Source organism: Pseudoliparis swirei, chromosome 22 (assembly GCF_029220125.1).
Source record: "Pseudoliparis swirei isolate HS2019 ecotype Mariana Trench chromosome 22, NWPU_hadal_v1, whole genome shotgun sequence".
Taxonomy (NCBI): domain Eukaryota; kingdom Metazoa; phylum Chordata; class Actinopteri; order Perciformes; family Liparidae; genus Pseudoliparis; species Pseudoliparis swirei.
In genome coordinates this window covers 8,344,172-8,362,990 of record NC_079409.1, presented here as the reverse complement: position 1 = coordinate 8,362,990, position 18,819 = coordinate 8,344,172, and the positions used below count along the sequence as shown (strand labels likewise).

The window sequence follows — 18,819 nt, the reverse complement described above, 5'->3', positions numbered from 1 at the left end:
AAGCGGAAGTAGTGAAAGATAACCTCGCTAATTTTCGAGCTGAGCCGAAGCACTTTGAGGGAATCTGTTGGCATTAAACTCGCGTATTGTCGTCTCGACGACGCCGAAACATGGACAGATAGTGTTTGTTTTATTGGGTAAGTTGTAAATATAACGCGTGATTTCGGGACGTAGCGCTGTATGAAATCGTTAGATTAGCAGCTAATGTTAGCCTCTTCAATTAAAGTAAAAGCTCGGTAGCTGCTATTGTTTTTAGCACGTAACGTCTCGTGCGTATCGGTTTGTACGTGTTTGTTTCAGTTGTTGAAGCTGCACATTCGCTGAATAGATTCCTATGTCTTAGTATTATCCGAGTCTGGCGTTGTCTTCCTTACTCTGAGACTATTTTGAGTAACGTTAGATCTTACAGCGTGTCACGACCAAGTTGTTGCATCTTGTCGAGAGGAAACTGAGAAAATGAAATAACAACCTGCACGGCGACACATAAAGTAGAGAATACAATTTAAGGCGTATGCAAATAAATGGCTGTTTCGTTCAGATTATTCTTGCAGGTTAAGCATGTTTATCAACCGATTGCTTCTGTAATGCTATGTCCATGTCCACTTGTCTCCAGATTTACGGAGGTGGTCCCTGCGAACGGTAATCTCTCACATCTGTGCCCGTCTCGGACTGCCACTCAGGACTCTCACACAGACGAACAGTTTCGCTCACTGTTAACACCCGAGTCCCTCCACTTCCCCCATGGCCACCAGCATGGCGAACAGCACCGCGCCAGCAGTAAAGGTGACTGCGACCCCAGGCCCTGCTGGAAGAACGAGTCCGGAGGGATCTCAGGTCAGTCGCCAAAGTCATTTCAGGACAGAGTTCTCCTGACGTGCAGAGTGCACACAAACGCCTGAGCGACCCACAGTGTGGGTCATCTCCCACTGTGAAGTTGTTCTTTTTCATCCCCCCTCTAACGTTCAGAACAACAGACTATAATTGTAATAACTTTATTTATATCGCACCTTTTTAAAAACAGCGTTTATTTAGGACTCTACGGAGAAGCAAAGCATAGACGCACATATATACATACATGCATATGCAGATACACATTTAAGAAACTCAAAGGCAAAAAAAGACCATGCCATGAAGCCAATGAACACAAACAGAAATAAGCAAACAAGGAAAACCAACACATGCATAGAACACAATGAGGGTAACAAAAGAACTGCATAAAAAGACAACAGCACGTAAAATCTATTCTTTAAAAGTGAATTTTAAGAAGTGATAAAAAGTCAGTGATTCTGCGAGTCTTATCTTCTCAGGCAGGTCAATCCAAAGTCGAGGGGCCCTGGTGGCAAAAGCACGGTCACCTTTTGATTTAAGCCTCGACTTTGGACCTGTCAGAAGGGCCCCACCTGAGGACCTACGCTATTTTGTATTTTACACAAATATTTGTTTTATTTGACTCAGAATGTCCTGATGAAGTTTCTAACTATCGGTGTCAAACTCTCATTTCAGCCGTGTAGCTCATTTAGTGGGTCTTGATTTTAAATGCCTGGAAGCCTCATGAGTGCCCTGTTGTCATGTTTGTAACTGGAGCCGTTATCAGACTAAAATAAAGCGGACGCGACATTGGCACGCCTGTGCTCCTTTGTAACCGAGTGAATGGATACATGTGCTTCCTCTCCAGGTGCTCAGTAAGAAGAAGCTGCAGGACCTGGTGAGGGAGATCGATCCCAATGAGCAGCTGGATGAAGATGTTGAGGAGGTCCGTCAGTGTTTTATTTAACTCCCAAGCACAGATTTCAAAAGTGTAAACATTAGGGATGGGCTACACACATTAAACTGGTGCCACATTTTCAGCTCAGAAATTAAATGAACACTAATTATTTGGTGAACTTCATGATCGCACTGCAGCATCTCCTCTCCACTGTTTATAAATAATCCTGAGATTCTTCATAAACTTTACATTTCGTTGACATTTGAGATTTTCTTCCTGTGAAATATTACTGAGTTGTGTTACTTTCCTGTTGTAAGATTACTTGAAAACATGAATACATTAAAATCCTGTTCTAAATGTATTCCTGAATTAAATTATATATTAAAAACCAACTATTTAGTGATAAAAACCCGTCCCTGGTAAACCCACTTGTATCCTGCAGGTTCTTGTTGCTCTGTAGTTCCCCAACCCTCATCCATCATTTGGAAATGTGATTCTATTGAAAGCCCGGCTGCATGAAAAATTGTGTCAGCAGCTGAAAATCTGAGGGATTTGTCCAGCCGCTCTGTCAATGTGCTTTCCTTTCCGGAGCACGATTGATGGTTTCCACTATGCCCGTCTCTTCTCAGATGCTGCTGCAAATTGCAGATGACTTTATAGAGAGCGTGGTGACAGCGGCCTGTCAGCTGGCTCGCCATCGCAAGTCCAACACCTTGGAGGTGAAGGATGTTCAATTGCATCTCGGTAAGTTGCCGGTTGCTTTTCTTGTGTGGCCTTATTGTGTCTCTATGGGTCACAAGTATCCATGAAAAGGTGGTCAGCCTGTAGTGACCGGTGGATCATTGCTTTCAAACCCGTCTCAGGGCCGTTAATTACTCCATGTATCTGTATCGTGTGAACATTAATTTCTTAACCCCAAATGTTATCTCTTCAGTTGTAGCCATGAGCACAGTGAGTTTCATTTGCAGATTAATTCTTTCTGAATGTTACCAAAGCTTCTGGCATTTGGCATCTCAAAGGGAAGCATGTGCTGCGGAGGAAATACAAAAATGGAGATCTTTGAAAACGTTGTGCCAAAAAAGAAAATTGTGTCCAACCCTTGAGGGAAAGTAATTTGGGCTCATCTCTTTGGGTGACTGCAAACATTCAGTCAGAAGAGCTTCCTGAGAAATGTGTCGACAGTTTTAAGGTATCGTGGCGACCAAATAACTGCCAGGTAAATCTCAGGAACAACACGGTCCAATTTGGAGTAAATGTGTCACTGAGGCGGACGCATGTGGTTTTTCAGTTCCGTTAACATTGTGAGATGTGGCATCTTGCCTTGTTGGACGTCCTCTGAGTACACTTCTAGTTTGAAATTCAATCTCGAGAGTGTGACGCCATGTCGGAGTCCCTCGCCGTGCTGTAACTCTAAAGGGTTGGATTTGCTTTCCCGCAGAGCGCCAGTGGAACATGTGGATTCCTGGATACGGCTCGGATGAGATCCGGCCGTATAAGAAGGCCTGCACCACCGAGGCTCACAAACAGGTACGCAGCGGAGGCGTTGGTCCCCTTGGACACACCAGAATGATCCTTGTACATGTAGAGAAACATGACACCTGTTACTAATGAAGTGTTCGTCACACTACTGCTGATTTATTTGATATTATAATAAACGTATATGCGGTGCACCTAACTGTTTGTTTGGTTTCCTTAGAGAATGGCGCTGATCCGCAAGACAACCAAAAAATAGCAAGACCGTACACTAATGTTGGATCCACTCTGTATTGTCTCTTGGGATTTTTTTTCAGTTGGGATTTTTTGGACATGAGAGCGAGAGATGGTTTTAGTGTTTAGTTTTTCATTAGATTGTCTCATTGTCACGTCTCCCTAACTTTTGAGTGGTTTGCCAGCACCATCGCACAAAAATGTAATTCTTGTCTGATTTTGTTTCGTTGCCATTAAATGAAGTCTGGCAGAACTCCATTCATTGCATTTTTGTCAATAAACATTTACTGAAATACTTGTTTGGATGATGACATCGCTCTATCTGGTTTACCTTTTGGTACTCTAGAGCATTTAGGAGTGACGGTAAAAGTTATGTTTGGTGTTCTCTTACCAATAATAGATAATAACTTTTGAGTATGTAAGAGATCATAGCTCTCCTGTTTACTCACTCCACTCGTGCTACGTTATTTATCAGGGTTTTTTTGTTCAGAGGGTCTATAATACCAAATTCCTACTACAAATGGTGGCTACAAAACACAGTAAATTCTCTGCTTCTGTTATTAGACATGTTTATGCTGTTTAATGTTACTGGTTGTAGTAGGTCTATTACATTAACATCTATTTTAACCATCCCTGTAAATTGTATTTTTATTTTGGTTTTTCAGCAAAATTTCATCAAAATGATGGAAGACATGGTGCTCAGATGTTGACTTTTCACAATGTCAAAAAAATAAGAATAAATGATGTGAAAAAAGACAACATTTTGCAGTCTGGCATCTCTGGCTTGACTTAAAGTTAACCCCCGTTTCCTTACACACAGGAACGGGTTCATTATGAGAAGGCGCTTTTATAACTTATGGCCTCCGAGCTTCAACCTGTCCATCTTTAAACTCGGGCTCTTTTGGAAAACAATTTTTATTTTGTTGTTGCTGTTTATCAGGCAGACGGACAGTCGTTTCTATGGAAACCTCAACATTTCAAAACAACAATATCCAAAGGCACTGGAGGTGTTTCATTTAATTAATTCTACAGCACCTGAAAACACTCACTGAGCATGCTGTGCAATTACTGGTGATGCAACAAAACCTTTTCCAGATAAATACTTAAGCCCTAAGCATTAAATCAAATAGTCATAGGGGGACATTTTGAAACTCAATCGGGGTACCCTGTATTGGAACGGCTGTCAATCAACGGGAAGAGCAACATGGACAATATCCCAGATGTTTATGGTTTATGCAGAACAGGGTTCAGAGGATGACGCAGAATGTCTCCTACAGTTGGCTAACGTCTCGCATAAGAAAGCACGGATCTGTTTCGTATCAAGAGAAACATTTATAGACTCGGCAATTAAACACGAGCAGATGCCAACATGCTGATGTTAAGCAGCGAATATAGTTTCCATGTTCAACATCCTCCTCACACCTTTAGTTTAGCTTGTTAGCATGCCAACGGGTGTCAATTTGCGCACAACACCAAGTACATCTATGTTAGTTTTCATAAACCAAAGAATTGGGCAAATGTAAATGACCTAATGATGGCGCTGTATTACAAGTTAAGGGACCTTGAACACCTGGAGCAAATTTCCCAGCATTCCATGCGATAGTTGTCATAAAAAACAACGGGTCAGCCCGCCGGTGATGGGGATCACAAACTCAGGCCAAATCATCCTCAGGGGACCCTGAATGTTGCAAAATGTCATGGCAAACCATCAAATAGTTTAACGCGTTCATAGGTTCTTCCGTTGGGACCAAAGAGGCGGTAACCAACCAACATCGCCACGGCAACAAGATCACTTAGACACCATTATTTCTTAAGTTAAATCTTAAGCCCTTTCAGGAATGTCAAAGCTTTTGTACATATGAATACACCAAAAATATTTTTCTCAAAATCAGTCCCACATTACTAAATTGTTAAAATGTCATCTTATGCACAAATGGAGTCGGCTCAACGGCAACACTTGTTGCGGCGGTCTTTGTCGCGCTGTGCCAGGCCGGCTCTCTGCAGCTGCAGCGCCCGAGGTGCGGCGCACTTCACCCCGTCCCAGCCCTCCTGCAGCTGCACCTCTCCGCTCAGCAGCCCCTGGTAGACCCGCCGGGTGAGCAGCTCAAAGGTGTCCTTCACGTTGTGCCCCGTCTTGGCAGAGGCCTCCACGTAGGGCACCCCGAGCTGCCCGGCCAGTTTCTGAGCCTCTTCCACACTCACCACCCTCGCCCCCTGGTCGTCACGGTCACTTTTCTGCCCCACCAGGATGAACAGAACCTTGTTCGGCTGCACTCGTTCGCACACCTCGTCGTGCCACTCCTTGATGTTGTCGAAGGAGGCTTGGTTGGTCATGTCGAACACCAGCAGACCTCCGACGGAGTTGCGGTAATAAGAACGGGTCACTGACCTGAGGGAAGAAGAGACACGGGCTGGAAACAGAGGAGATCAACACCTCACTAAGCCCTCAGTGAGTTGTGCAGAGTCCAACGCATTTCCTGTTCCGGTAAGCAAATAATCAGCTGATTCTCTGCACTGTTTGAGTTGAGCTGAGTTTTTTTTATTTAGATAAGCTGATTGACAAAGAGTCTGTTTCCTTTGTAAGGAATTGATAATCACTGTTTCTTTCCCCTCACCTCTAATAGTGCAGCTGTCGAGAGGTATGTGGTTCCCCCGTGAGGGATTTGATGTCTGAAGCAGAGGAAAGGCTTGAAAACGTACCTATTCATAACTTCTTTATGATAACAAACACTTGCAACTTCGACTTGCAACTAATGGGGAGAGCGGGGATCGAACCTACAACCTTGGGGTTGCAGGACGGCCCTCTTACCCCACTGAGCTACAGCCGCCCCTGTAGACTAGTAGTAAGGAGAGAGTATGCATAGAGGTAAACAAAGACGAGCATAGTTTGCAATTAGCTACAGTTCATTCCTCAGGCGAACAGGTTTTATGGATGTATAACGGGATGAAACGGGTGAATCATTAAACATGTTGCTCATGCAGAATAACGCCCTTTCAAAAATCAACTTTTTACCCTTGAAGCACTACCCATAATGCCTCTCTGCGAACATTGCACAGCGACCTTGTGAAGGCCACAGGGTGGATACACATCGCTGAGGGCGAACGCTGATGAACAGCTCCGGTGTGAATGGAATAACCGGTGATAGTTTATTTGTTTAGAATATTTGCATGAAGAGAGAGAGGGGGGGGGGGTCATTTTCTCATGCTGCGTAATGACTGCGATACAAAGAAGCATTGTGCGACCAGGTGTGGGGCATCCTCACCTGAACCTCTCCTGTCCAGCTGTGTCCCAGAACTGAAGCTTGACACGGACCCCCGGCTCCACCTCCAGGAAGTGAACGTAGAAGTCGACACCCACCGTCTGGTTGATGGACTCCAGGAACAGGTCTTCAGTGTAGCGCTTCAGCAAGGAAGACTTTCCCACCGTGGAGTCCCCCAGCATGATGATCCTGAACTGGTACTGCCACAAAGTCAGGTCCATTGTTGCTGGTGGTGGAACAGAGTGTTGACTGTAAACAGCTTGTGAGGATACAGATGCATCGAGAAGAAGAACAGATATACACTGCAGGAATGATGAAAGCTGTGAGGTTAGAACTCGTTGAAGAAGAGCATATTGAACAGCCTATGGTATCATGGGGGATGGAGAAAGAGACTTACAAAAAAACAAGTTGAAACCTGTAAGACTAGCAATTCCGCATCAGCTTCCCTCCAGTTTCCCTATCTGTAACACTCCAAATGTTGAGGAACCACCACAGCAGCCACTCCTTATGTCACTATCAGTAGAACAGGCGGTGTCGACAGTCATCCCCAAACTCCTGTGCAGTGGATGATTGCGTCACAAGGACCCCAGTCCCATCCCCCCACCCTGGTGGCTCATGAGAACCTCTTCAAAAGCAGGTCTGTGGACAAATGAGTCCCGCAAAGTAGATTCCAGCACATCTGCGGCTCCGATCCGAGTTGCTGATCTCAACTGCTGCAGGAGGCGTGAGTGCGCCGTGCCGGGGTGTGGACTCCTGGAGTTTGCCTGTTGATACTTGACAAAAGGCGGGGCGGCATAAGGACACAGGGAGGGGCCATTATAAGGAAGTTGTAGTTGCATTTAAATCCATATCAAGGCGCACCATGGAGCTTCCTGCGGTCACTCACCGGGGGTCATTAACAATCATCGTGGGCAATTGTTTTCCCACACAATTTGCAGCAATTCTTATCACTTTATGGTCTCGTCTGTATAGGGAACATTGCCACATAAAAAGGGAAGTTAAAGACAATGCAGGTTCACATTCCTCTGGGAAACACGCGGAACGGCTCAGAATATCAAATTCCTTTTTCTACAATAGGGAGGGTTCACATTATTTTTAGAAATGACTAAAGGTCTACTTTCTTTAAGCTAGTCAACATAGGGGTTATTCAAAGGTCACACTATAAACTGAGAATAGAAAATGTCAATACATATACACATATCCCTCCTGAACTGACGAGACAGACAGCATTTAAATAACTTTGCTGGTTCTTTTAAAACCAGCTGAAGTCTTTTCGTATTGCCTCCAGTGACTGCGGGAGCACTTGAGACTGACGTGTGTACTAAACTACAGTCAACACCGCGATGGTTTCAGACACTGAGCATAGCGTCATCGGCGAAGACTCGGCTGTTCTAGTCACTCTGACGTGCGTGAGCAATAATGTGTGTGTGTGTGTTGTGTTAGTGACTTGAACACACCAGGTTACTCAGGTCCACGAGAATAAAGCCCAGATTGTCAAGAGGAATACAACCATATTTATTCAGTGTACACACATCAAATCACACATGCATCTGAACTTCTTGAATATAAAAATACTTCTCGTTTCACATATATGTGGGTCACCAACAGATAAATAAAGGCATGACTATCCACGTGCATTAAATGTAACAAGACTCCAAGCGTGTAGTCAGCTGCTCCGGTTTGGAGATCAAATCAAACATTTCTTTCAGTTTGAAGACATCAGTTTTCATTACGGTTATCTGACGTGTTACTTACACTTGCCCAGCTTGTCAGATGACTGCATTTGTGTTTATTTTAGGAAGTTATGGGTCATATCATGCACTAAAAGGCAATAGAATTCAAATTCATGTAAGCAGGTAAAAGGTCTCAACCATCAGCAGCAGGTCCCTTCAGGTTTAGGGCATGACTTAAAGTTCCAGCCCTCAAAGTGTAAGATCTATTACAACTTTCATGAAGAAATGAAAACCCTTTGTCGAGGCATCTTCCTCAATACCTAAACCATCCACCATATAACAAAACAAAATTAGATATATTAATCTCATATTCCTCGTACCCTCCATGTAATAGAGTGCAAGAGTATTTAGGAGCAGATTGGTATGTCGTCTACTCACTGTTGTGTACTAAGTGTTTATGCATTATGACTAAAAAGAACTGGGGAAAAAATGTCAATAAACCTTTATTTAACCAAGTTGATGTATCAATGATATACGTCTACCTGCCATGATGAACAGGCAAGATAAACAACTTTCCAGAGCTATACCGTTTTATTCCATCGGCTTGGATTCATCTGCAGGACGATCGGCCCAAAAACAAACCCGATACGCTGACCCTGACATTAGGAATCACGATCTTAAAGCCTCTGAGCCGACGACTCACCAGTAAAGTCTCACTCTATTCCGTTTTTCTCCTCGTTTCTACCGATGTTCTGTCAGGCTTTCCAACATGTCTTTTATTTCCCTATAAAAAAAAACCTCTCCCAGCTACTCTACTCAAAGCAACACAAAGCCCTAAAAATACCACGGCAAGACATCCCTTCACCTTTATAGAATCAGTGAACACTTAATATAGTCAGAGTTTAAATTGTTATGGTGACAACTTATTGCACCCATAAGAATGTAAAAACAGTTTGCTGCACCTTTTAAGAGCAAACCTGCTTTTTAATCTGGGTCTTGCATTTATCTGCATGAGTGACACACAGACACAACAACCGCGTGGCTTCAGTCGAGGGACAGCGAGGGGAACTTCAGCTCGGCCATGTCCGCTTCAGGAGAACTGCTGTCGCTGCGGTCGCTGTACGTGTCCCTGGAAGACGAGACGAATACATCAAATCAGTTTTATAGCAGTAACGCCCGGCAGGGATAAACGCCAGGCAGGGATAGCAGGTGCATTGATGATGTGGCGTCACTGTAAACTCGATGTAAGAGATAAAAATAGGCTTGTAAATTTCCATTGGGGTTGACAAGTCAACGACATTCGAGTAAATTCGATGACTCATACAAATGGCGATAGTATGACGGTGTGTGATCGCTGCAACTCTACAATCGCTCATACTTATGGGAGGAACCACGTAGTCGCGGACACAAGGCCTACATTGCCGCGTATAATCAATGCTATGATGGCACCATGTAGTTTATTAATATCTTGCTGTAGGCTAATGCCAATATTAATGCCATTTGTTAAGTGATCCAACAGCTGTGCAGGAACAAGCTGGTAAAAAAAGGGAACAAAACAGATGTTTCATTTATGACTATTATAGATACATATACTATTGTAGTATCGTATTTCTTGTATTGTATCAAATTCTGGTATTGTGTCGAAAGTATCATGATATTTATGGCAGGTATCGTATCGAAGCTATAATTTTGGTATGGCGAAAACCCTAACACACACACACACACACACTTCAGACAAATAGCACACAGCTGTGTCGGGGCTGACCGTGGAGACAGGCGGCAGCCCTTAGCCAGGTAACTCTGGAGTTTTCCTGCAGCAGCCAGCAGGAGACCAAAGTATGGAGGAGAAGGTTTGATGGGTCTGGAGGTGAACTCTGGATGGAACTGCACCCCAACAAAGTAACAATGATCTAACAAACAACAAAGACCAGGAGATTAATACAGGCATATAATGCCAGCCATATGCGTTATGGGAGTCATATGCTAACTGCGGTGTGTATTTATCAGAAGGAGGACAATTTGAGACCGAACATGTTGGCGAAACGGCGGCGATGCAGTCTACGTGTGAGACGGCCTTTTGGCTAAATACTGAACCCCAAACTGGCGCATCGGGTTATGCATGTTTATTGCTCCCGATGAGCAGGTGGCCCCTTGCGTGGCAATGTCTGCCAGCGAGTGAAGCGTGTCGTGTATCATAATGCCCTTTGAGTGGCCTCTCGGGCTAGAAAAGCTTTACCACGACCACGAGCAAAAGAATAAAAAAGAAGCAGGACGTCAATAATTCTTTTCACTCACCGTCCAATTCAATGATCTCCATTCTCTCTCCTTCCACATCCTGGCCGACAAACTGAAAACCCTTTTCTTCAAAGTGGTGCTTCAGCTCAGGGTTCACCTAAAGCAATGGTTCAAAGATTCAGGAAAAGCTTTCGGAGAAATAAGGTCGTCTTATACTTCAACACTGAGGTTGGATACAAATATAAAACATTCATTAAAATGGAGCATCAAGTGTCTGCCGCATGTACAAGTGGAATAAGAGTCCCCCGGAGTTTGCATTTGTTTTGCGCTCTCATACGATAAGGTTTTAAAACCTTGCATTACCTCAAATCGGTGCCTGTGCCTCTCATCAACATAGTCCACGCCTCCGTACAGTTTTTCTAAAACAATGAAAATAGCAGTGATCAAAAACACAAGCTGGAGTGATCCAACAGTCCACCATTCATTATAGGAGGATACATACTCAGTACGCTGGTGCTGGATTTGAAGATAGTCCGCCTCTTCCCCAACCTCATAGTCCCACCCATCTGCCCTGGGTTGTGCTCGGGCATGTCAATCACCTGTCAAGATCAAATAGGATGTTAAAACCATTCTGGTAAAGCCGCCGCCTTTAATATGATGGGGTTTGAGCTCAAAAGCAAAGATAAACCTACGACAGGGTGAGTGGATTCTGGATTGAATTCTGTGGAGTTGGCATCTGCGAAAGATAAGATAAGCACAACTGATCCAAGCTCAACTTCCCATCAGGCCTTTTGCTCTTTAAATCATTGAAGTTAGAAACCGTACCAACATATCTATTTTAACAGCGTCACCAGATGAAATGTGCAATTACTCACCTTCCCATCCGAGAACATTGCGAGCAAACTCGCACACTGCCAGCTGCATGCCCAAACACACTCCTGCACAGACCGAGACAGCAGGATTATCGCACAAAGGGATGGAGTCATACATTAAGACACGCAAGTGGTTTGCACAGCGGGGATCTTGTTCAGTCCAACGCCACAGCATTTAAAGTCATTATTTTCAGTGGTTGTGATTTTTAAGTGGATGCAATTGAGTTTTTGTACCTACAATGGAATACAAATCGAAAATTCATAACGCGTAGAGATTTGGTCTCATTTTGACATTGAAGAATCTAAATTATGCAGAAATATATATATTTAAAAAAACACACAAAGTAACTAATGTCTGCTTTGAATCACATGTTAGTTCTATAACATATTTATGCACATGAACAATGAAGAAAAAAAAGTGGCACTAACATAAGAATCCTGAAGTTTTACCATACAGGATTCTTATGTTAGTGCCACTTTTTTTTTTTTTTTTGGGACTCTGATGTGCCAATAAAATAGTGTTTCATTTGGTGTAGCTTCAGATTGCAGGTTGAAAGCATACTTTGCAGAAGTATTTGCATTTAAACACCAGTTTCCAAGCCTCCTCTTGGATGTGCCACTGGGCATGTTTAAGGGCTACAACCAGTGAAGTTGCAGTTTACATCCATGTTTGTCCAAAATGCCATCACTTCACGTTCCAAAGGTATTGAATTCACGAGGTGGGACGGACAACCCCAAAACACAATGCTTCATAATAACAACAGGCAGAGGACAGTGTCTCTACAGAGACACCTAACACTTCAAGTGGGTTTAAGTGAGGGAGATTATTTTCTTGCATTGTTTTGAGCTAAATCCTGCATCGCAAACCTTTAATCAAGAGGTTGCAGAGGTTTCAGATTTGTAGGACACTAGAACAGCATATACCTTTATTAGCGAACCTGTAGATATTGATTTGGTTGTTTATTCCACAGTAATGCAAATATGAAGCTGCATACCAAAATGAACATGTCTTAAACAGTAGACACATCGAAGGGAACAATTTTAGGTTTAGTTCTCTTAAAGCATGTCAGTTCGAATCACTCACCCAGGAAAGGCTTATTCTGTTTCCTCGCCCAGTTAATAGCGCAAATCTTGCCTTCAGTCCCTCTCACACCAAAACCTCCGGGTACCAACACACCACTGGGGGAGGAGACAGCCTCAGTTCATTCAAAAAAATCTGTAAAAATCAACAAAATCCTACAAATCGCAATGTTGTACTCAGACAGACATTAAGATGGCTTTTAATTTAAGGTGAACTTGAACCTATTGTAAGCTTTAAACAATAAAAAAGGTTATTAATTACTACACCCCTATTCAGACAATACATTTTGTGATGTGGATTCACATCTGCATTAAGTAAATGTTTTATTCTTCACATTTGGAGTAATTAACAAACTACTTTCTGCTGATCTATGTATAGAACTCCTTGTTTCTACAGACTTGAAGGGGCAAAATGCTGGACAGCCATTTGTAAGTGCCATCAGATCAGCTAGTTCAATAACAAACCAACAGCTGTTACAGTTCATATCTAGCATGCTTCTTTTTGTATTCACAAAAATTGTGCAAGAGACAATGGGGTAAGAAATAATTGCTCATAATCTGCTTAAGCGTCTTCTCTCTGTTGGCCCCATGTTAATGCCTGCTTGAGAACAGCTACAGGACTCAACCCCCCTCCCCGTACATTACAGGATTAATCTATACATGATGTAATAAAACGCTGGATTTCTACAGAACAAAAGAAGTCCGTGACCATTTTATAAAGCTGCTTAAAGGACTGGGCATGACGGCACTCTGCTGCCATCATGTGGCATCCTCCAGGGGTCGACTCACTGAGCACTGCAGAGTCTTTGCCAGGCCTCGTGGTATTTCACAGGCTCATCTTGCAGAGTGGCGGCCTCGAGGTCTGCAGAGTCGATGTACTGTAATAATAACAACCAGCGTGTTGGCCGTGACATTGACCGACTCCAAATGCTGCAGAATACTCTTTAAATATTGTTAAGTGTAGGCATTCTGACAGCTTTCCAAGCATTCTGTGACAAATAATTAATACAAACTGCAATTCAATGTTGCTAAATCCATTTACAAAACATAAGAAATGTGCATCGATTGCATACCTTGACTTCGAGTTTGTGATTAACTGCGAGGGCCGAGTGCTCTAGGGCCTTGATAACAGAGGTGTAGGAGTCGGATAACTTGGTGTATTTCCCCACCAGGGCGATGGAGACGTGCTCCAAGAGACGGGCAGTTCTGAGGGGAGCGCAAGATGAGTCACAGTACTGACCTAGTGCATCGTTAAATCATAACTTTACAGCCAACCAAAGAAAATTAAATGTTCAGTGGCTTAACCTTCACAGTGTGCTGTGGGGAGAGAGGAACATTGTAAAGTTCAACATTTAAAATTGCCTGTGTGATTAGACTTGCCATAACTTTAAAAAGGTACATTATGTGTGTAGCATTTCCTGACCACCCTTGAGAAAGACACAACGTTGGAAAAGGTTAACAGACAAATCTCCTCACCTGTCAGCCATCTCCTTCCACTTTGTGAGCATCTTCCTGGGCTTCACATCGATGGGCAGACTGAGCCGCTGGCAGAAGTAGCTCACAACACCCTGGTCCTCCAGCAGCAGGGGCACTGTGTAGACGGAGGAGACGTCACGGACACAGATCACCTGGAAACAATTGCAAAACATGTTATTCTTCTTTATGCTTTAAATTGAAAAACAATGTTGACATTTTTATAGTAACATTAACTTTACAAAATCAAATACTGTATAATCTGACACATCTGATAAAAGAAAAAAAACTCACAAAATTATATAAATCAGAAGTGTTTGTGTGTATATATATATATATATAGATTGTTGAGTTTGTCATATTAAATATTGAGGCAGCAAGTTCTCAAAACACATGCTGGAGCAGCTGTGCATTCAAACATCAGATGATAGTTTAAATAAATATCACCCCGATTAATACCAAATCAAGTACCTCATATGTATTGTATACATTTTAACACACCAAACCCACTGATTAAGAAAGTCACTCTACTTTACCTGTGAGGGCTCTACATGACAAAACATGGAGATCTTCTCCTTGACGGATGTTTCTAGGGGCGATGAACAGCGGCACATAATCTGCAAAGAACAAATATGTTTATTGTGTATAAAGGTCATGCAAGCTAATCGTGGAGATTCAAAACAACAAATTTAGCTGAAAGGTGTCACATTTGCATGACTTTTATCGTCTCAAAAACATGTGTGTGTGACAGACACAGGGCAGGTTTGCAATGCTATTGTTTCTGCAGAGATCTTACTCAGTAACTTCGGACTGTATCGATACTCCGGGTTTTTACTAATATTATAAGTCCCCCTTCAAAACTGGGTAATGAGGGGCACCCCTTGTTAATAGTCAGTAAAAATACCATATTAGATACCGAATATGTCAGATTTCATTGTGTACAACACAAGATGAATACATAATCAGTAATTCTTGGATATGGATTTTCAACACATAGCGACAGTAGATTAATTGCCCGTTTATTATTGTGGTAGTGAAGTGAATGCCAAGTTTTAAGAGCAAATTATTATCAACTCACCAAATCTGGAGACAAGCCCAGCCCTCGGAGTTCTCGAACACTGTTCTGGGTTGGTTTGGTTTTCTGCTCTCCTGTGGTACTCGGCTGAGGACACAAAAGCACATTTATCTCAAATTGTAATGCGTGTGACAAAAAAAAAGTGGTTATTCTCTAGCCCCTTCAATTAAAAACAAAACAGAATAAAGCATAGACGTGTAACTACTTGACTAGAAATGATATTCAAGTGTGTTCAGTGTGCCATACCTGTGGTACCAGGCTGACATGGATGTTGCAGAAGTTCTCCCTCTTCACCTTGAACTGGAACTGCCTGAAGGCCTCGATGAAGGGCATGCTCTCAATGTCCCCCACGGTGCCTCCCAGCTGTTGACACACAACACCAGCTTAGCCCACAGAACTGCATGCACCAACACACAGGTTGGTTCTCACACATTTACAAATGCTACACCCTTAGAAAGTACAAATATCATTAGCTGTACTGAGCCAATAATACTGTCAGAACTGGTTTTGTTAAATGCCACAATAACTGATAGAGGCAGGGTTAATATCTAAACTCTATTTATGAAGATTTCAATTGCAAATATACCACGGATGATATACTTCTAGAGTACCTGGTCAAACATACTATTTGAAGATAAAACACTTTGTTTTTCTGTTGGGCTAGCAGAGGAGTGAAGTTGTACAGACTACTCAGAAAATCAATGTTTTATTTTTTCTAAATATTTGTTCTGCTTTGCTGGTTCAGCAATGTCTCTGCTTGCTGAACGGTGCCATTATTTGATATCGTTTCAGGCAACATATCCAATTCCAACTAATAATTAGAACAGATACAAGTACCGACAAGACTGACTTGCCTCAATGACACAAACTTGAGGCTCCACACCATCTTCATCTACCGAGATCCTGGCCTGCTTCATCACCCACTCCTGGATGGCATCTGTGATGTGGGGTACCACTGAAAACAGATTTACAGTTTAAATGTGATATAAAACCGATCACTGCTCATTGAATATACTCGTGTAGAAGAATACAGCAAATGAGATGCATGTATTGGAGATTATGGAGTGTAGTAGGTGTACTCACCTTGTACAGTCTTGCCCAGGTAGTCTCCCCTCCTCTCCTTGTTGATGACCGACTGGTAGATCTTTCCAGTGGTGAGATTGTTGTCTTTGGTGAGACGGATGTCTAGGAAACGCTCATAGTTCCCCAAGTCCAGGTCCACTTCCCCACCATCATCAAGAACAAAAACTTCCCCTGCACCACACAGACAATATATTAATTTAACATAAGTGAAAACTGATTGTGTGCTTTGCTTCCCAACAACAACTATCTATTGTATGGAAACAGCTGCACACCATGCCACTCAGCAGGGCTGTTCCTCTAACCACAAGAGCACTGGCATTCCACATCTTGTCACATTAACTGCACGACGTAAGCACACAAGTAAACAACAGTAGATAGCTTAAACCAATTTAACCTTGTTGAAAGCACCCGACTGCTCACCGTGTTCGTATGGCGAAAAGGTGCCAGCATCAATATTGATATATGGATCTATTTTGATGGCTGTGACATGAAGGCCGCAGGACTTGAGGATTGTCCCTACGCTGCTGGCAATGATGCCCTTTCCAATACCAGATATAACACCACCGGTAACCAGGATGTACTTCATAGTGGCATGTAAAGGCTGGAAGAACAAACAATATATATATATATTTTAATTCATAAAACAGTTCAAGCGTTTCAGGTCATGTGGTGTTCACCTCAACCCTAAACGTGGTGTACTTGTACGACGTGTTAAACACGTCTTCTAGTTCTTGTACCGCGAGGGTAGATGTCAACACTGTTTCAAAACGGTTGGGAACAGGTTACATGAGTGCGTTTTGAAACATTGTTTCCATCTACCCTCGCGGTAAAATAAAAACTAGAAGACGCGTTAAACACGCCCTACAAGTCCACTAGGTTTAGGGTTGAGGTTAACACCACATGGCCTGGAACGCAATGGCGGGAGATACCAAGGAAACTCCGGAAGTCCAACAACCGTGTCACTCTCATGTCAAATCCTAATGGTCATTACATGAATACAGTCCATCATTAAGATCATACAAAGTTAAAGTTAAACTGGACGTCTGACCCAGCGTTACTATTGTTCAATATAAAATGCTTCGTCACAACCAGTGTTGCAGGCTGACTGTTAACTTTGCGTTGTTGTTGTTGTCTAAACGAAATGGCAAACATAATACAACTCTAAGGTTAAGCAAATATGCACTTACACACTCAACAAGCTACTTAAACTTAACTCACGTTAGCTAATTGCGATGCATTTAGAGACATAAACGATAAACGGACTCGCTAGCGCACCATGAACGCCGCTAATGTCACACACACGTACCTTCCGGCAAAGGAGAAATACTCGTTTAGTATCAGAAACTGTTGTGTCTTCACTTGACTCTACTATTTTTTACGAGTTATCAGTCTCCACGTTCCCGCTGCAGTCGAAACACGTGTACGTGACAAGCAGCTTCAGTTCAGCGAGAACAGTTTGTTTCCTTCCGTATTTAGGCTGCGTGGGTTATTTTATGCCCTTATTGGAGCTTCTCAGGCAACTCAGAGGGTACCGCCCCCACACTATTCACCAATCAGCTGGAAGGATGTCAGAGGACGGTTACCTTGTGAGGCTGCTCTGCGGGCTGAAAGTCCCACGGCTCTAGTGTTACAGAGGCAGTGTTGCCAGGTCCGCGGTTTTCCCGCGGAATTGGGCTACTTTTGAAGTGTTGCCGCGGGTTGAATTTTTTGTCCGCTGGTTCGGGTAGACCTATTTTGCATGCAAATTACATGAATATCTTTAAATAAAAATCCATATTTTAAATGAAATATTTTATTTATACCCAAATCCTAGCAAACTGACTCCAGATCAGCACGTACACACATGGACATGGGACACGCCCACATACACACACTTTAAAAGCAGTGTATATGGTTTGGCACGGGCATATTTTGAGTTCTGATATTGGGCTGGTTTTTGGGCTGGTTTTGTCACACAGACCTGGCAACCCTGCACAGAGCCTTTCCACCGTGTGAACACGCATTGAAGTCAATGTAATTCAAGGTCAATGCAAGCTCAATTTAGTACAATACAATGAGTATTGATAACTAACAATAGTTGTTGTACTCTCTCATTACCTCTACTTCAGATGTGATCATGTACACATAGGGACCAAACCTAGACTGATCCCGACTACCGTTAACCTGTATATATTAAAATTTGAGGTTTAAATTTTTAGATTTTAATTAAATGATGAATTTTTTTCTTTGCAATAAAATAAAAAAAAAGGCTTAATTCTCTGGATTCTAGTAAAATCTAGAAATATAGAATATTTTGTTTTTTAAATTTATTGCTGATTAATAAGAACTTTATCAGATATATATTTGTGTGGCCGACTGTCAACATGATTTGGGATTTGCACCTTATTGCTAATGTATATTATATTAAATTGCCACTTCCACTTCCAATTTTTCTCTGTATTAATAACGTAACTTAGATTATCTTAAAAGTGCATCTGACTTAATAAAACATAATGAATAATTAAATTGCCCTTAGATAGTTAACTGACATCTTTGCCCAAGGGTTCATGACTGTTTTACAAATATTATCTTTAATATACAGTATATTTAGTTTTTAGTTTTTTTACTTTTAAAATATCTAAATCCTTTTTCATAATCATGCTTAACATAATTATGT

At 42.4% G+C, this 18,819-nt stretch overlaps 3 protein-coding genes across 4 annotated transcripts; 1 reads left to right on the top strand and 2 right to left on the bottom strand.

The window, feature by feature from the left end:
* Positions 1-4,171, top strand: taf12 (TAF12 RNA polymerase II, TATA box binding protein (TBP)-associated factor). Of its 2 annotated transcripts, XM_056443996.1 has the most exons (6): positions 1-137; positions 614-834; positions 1,676-1,753; positions 2,335-2,449; positions 3,144-3,232; positions 3,402-3,710. In XM_056443996.1, the coding sequence occupies exons 2-6, from the start codon at positions 742-744 to the stop codon at positions 3,435-3,437; spliced, it is 411 nt and encodes a 136-aa protein (XP_056299971.1). In that variant the 5' UTR covers positions 1-137; positions 614-741; the 3' UTR covers positions 3,438-3,710. The 2 variants fall into 2 exon arrangements, with proteins under 2 accessions (XP_056299971.1, XP_056299973.1); XM_056443998.1 differs by lacking the exon at positions 1-137 and having other exon boundaries at positions 732-834; positions 3,402-4,171.
* A 138-nt stretch (positions 4,172-4,309) lies between these two features.
* Positions 4,310-8,064, bottom strand: rab42b (RAB42, member RAS oncogene family). The gene is made up of 3 exons (XM_056443994.1): positions 7,070-8,064; positions 6,676-6,898; positions 4,310-5,801 (listed from the first exon to the last, which is right to left on the bottom strand). The coding sequence occupies exons 2-3, from the start codon at positions 6,891-6,893 to the stop codon at positions 5,357-5,359; spliced, it is 663 nt and encodes a 220-aa protein (XP_056299969.1). The 5' UTR covers positions 6,894-6,898; positions 7,070-8,064; the 3' UTR covers positions 4,310-5,356.
* A 99-nt stretch (positions 8,065-8,163) lies between these two features.
* Positions 8,164-17,603, bottom strand: ctps1b (CTP synthase 1b). The gene is made up of 18 exons (XM_056443984.1): positions 17,470-17,603; positions 16,584-16,764; positions 16,164-16,334; positions 15,935-16,035; positions 15,327-15,443; positions 15,084-15,167; positions 14,542-14,622; positions 14,009-14,160; positions 13,606-13,738; positions 13,322-13,410; positions 12,537-12,631; positions 11,456-11,518; positions 11,273-11,316; positions 11,083-11,179; positions 10,944-10,999; positions 10,641-10,737; positions 10,111-10,255; positions 8,164-9,474 (listed from the first exon to the last, which is right to left on the bottom strand). The coding sequence occupies exons 2-18, from the start codon at positions 16,747-16,749 to the stop codon at positions 9,390-9,392; spliced, it is 1,776 nt and encodes a 591-aa protein (XP_056299959.1). The 5' UTR covers positions 16,750-16,764; positions 17,470-17,603; the 3' UTR covers positions 8,164-9,389.
* Between the last annotated feature and the right edge of the window lie 1,216 nt (positions 17,604-18,819).

Bases quoted from the DNA above. Each gene is read 5' to 3' on its own strand.
- taf12 (XM_056443998.1), top strand. From the start codon at position 742: ATGGCCACCAGCATGGCGAACAGCACCGCGCCAGCAGTAAAGGTGACT. The intron at 835-1,675 runs GTCAGTCGCCAA...CTTCCTCTCCAG, and splicing joins CGAGTCCGGAGGGATCTCAG to GTGCTCAGTAAGAAGAAGCT. The intron at 1,754-2,334 runs GTCCGTCAGTGT...GTCTCTTCTCAG, and splicing joins TGGATGAAGATGTTGAGGAG to ATGCTGCTGCAAATTGCAGA.
- rab42b (XM_056443994.1), bottom strand. From the start codon at position 6,893: ATGGACCTGACTTTGTGGCAGTACCAGTTCAGGATCATCATGCTGGGG. The intron at 5,802-6,675 runs GTGAGGATGCCC...TTCTTCCCTCAG, and splicing joins GCTGGACAGGAGAGGTTCAG to GTCAGTGACCCGTTCTTATT.
- ctps1b (XM_056443984.1), bottom strand. From the start codon at position 16,749: ATGAAGTACATCCTGGTTACCGGTGGTGTTATATCTGGTATTGGAAAG. The intron at 14,161-14,541 runs GTAAAGTAGAGT...AATTGTTTCCAG, and splicing joins GTCATGTAGAGCCCTCACAG to GTGATCTGTGTCCGTGACGT. The intron at 11,317-11,455 runs GTGAGTAATTGC...TATCTTTCGCAG, and splicing joins CAATGTTCTCGGATGGGAAG to ATGCCAACTCCACAGAATTC.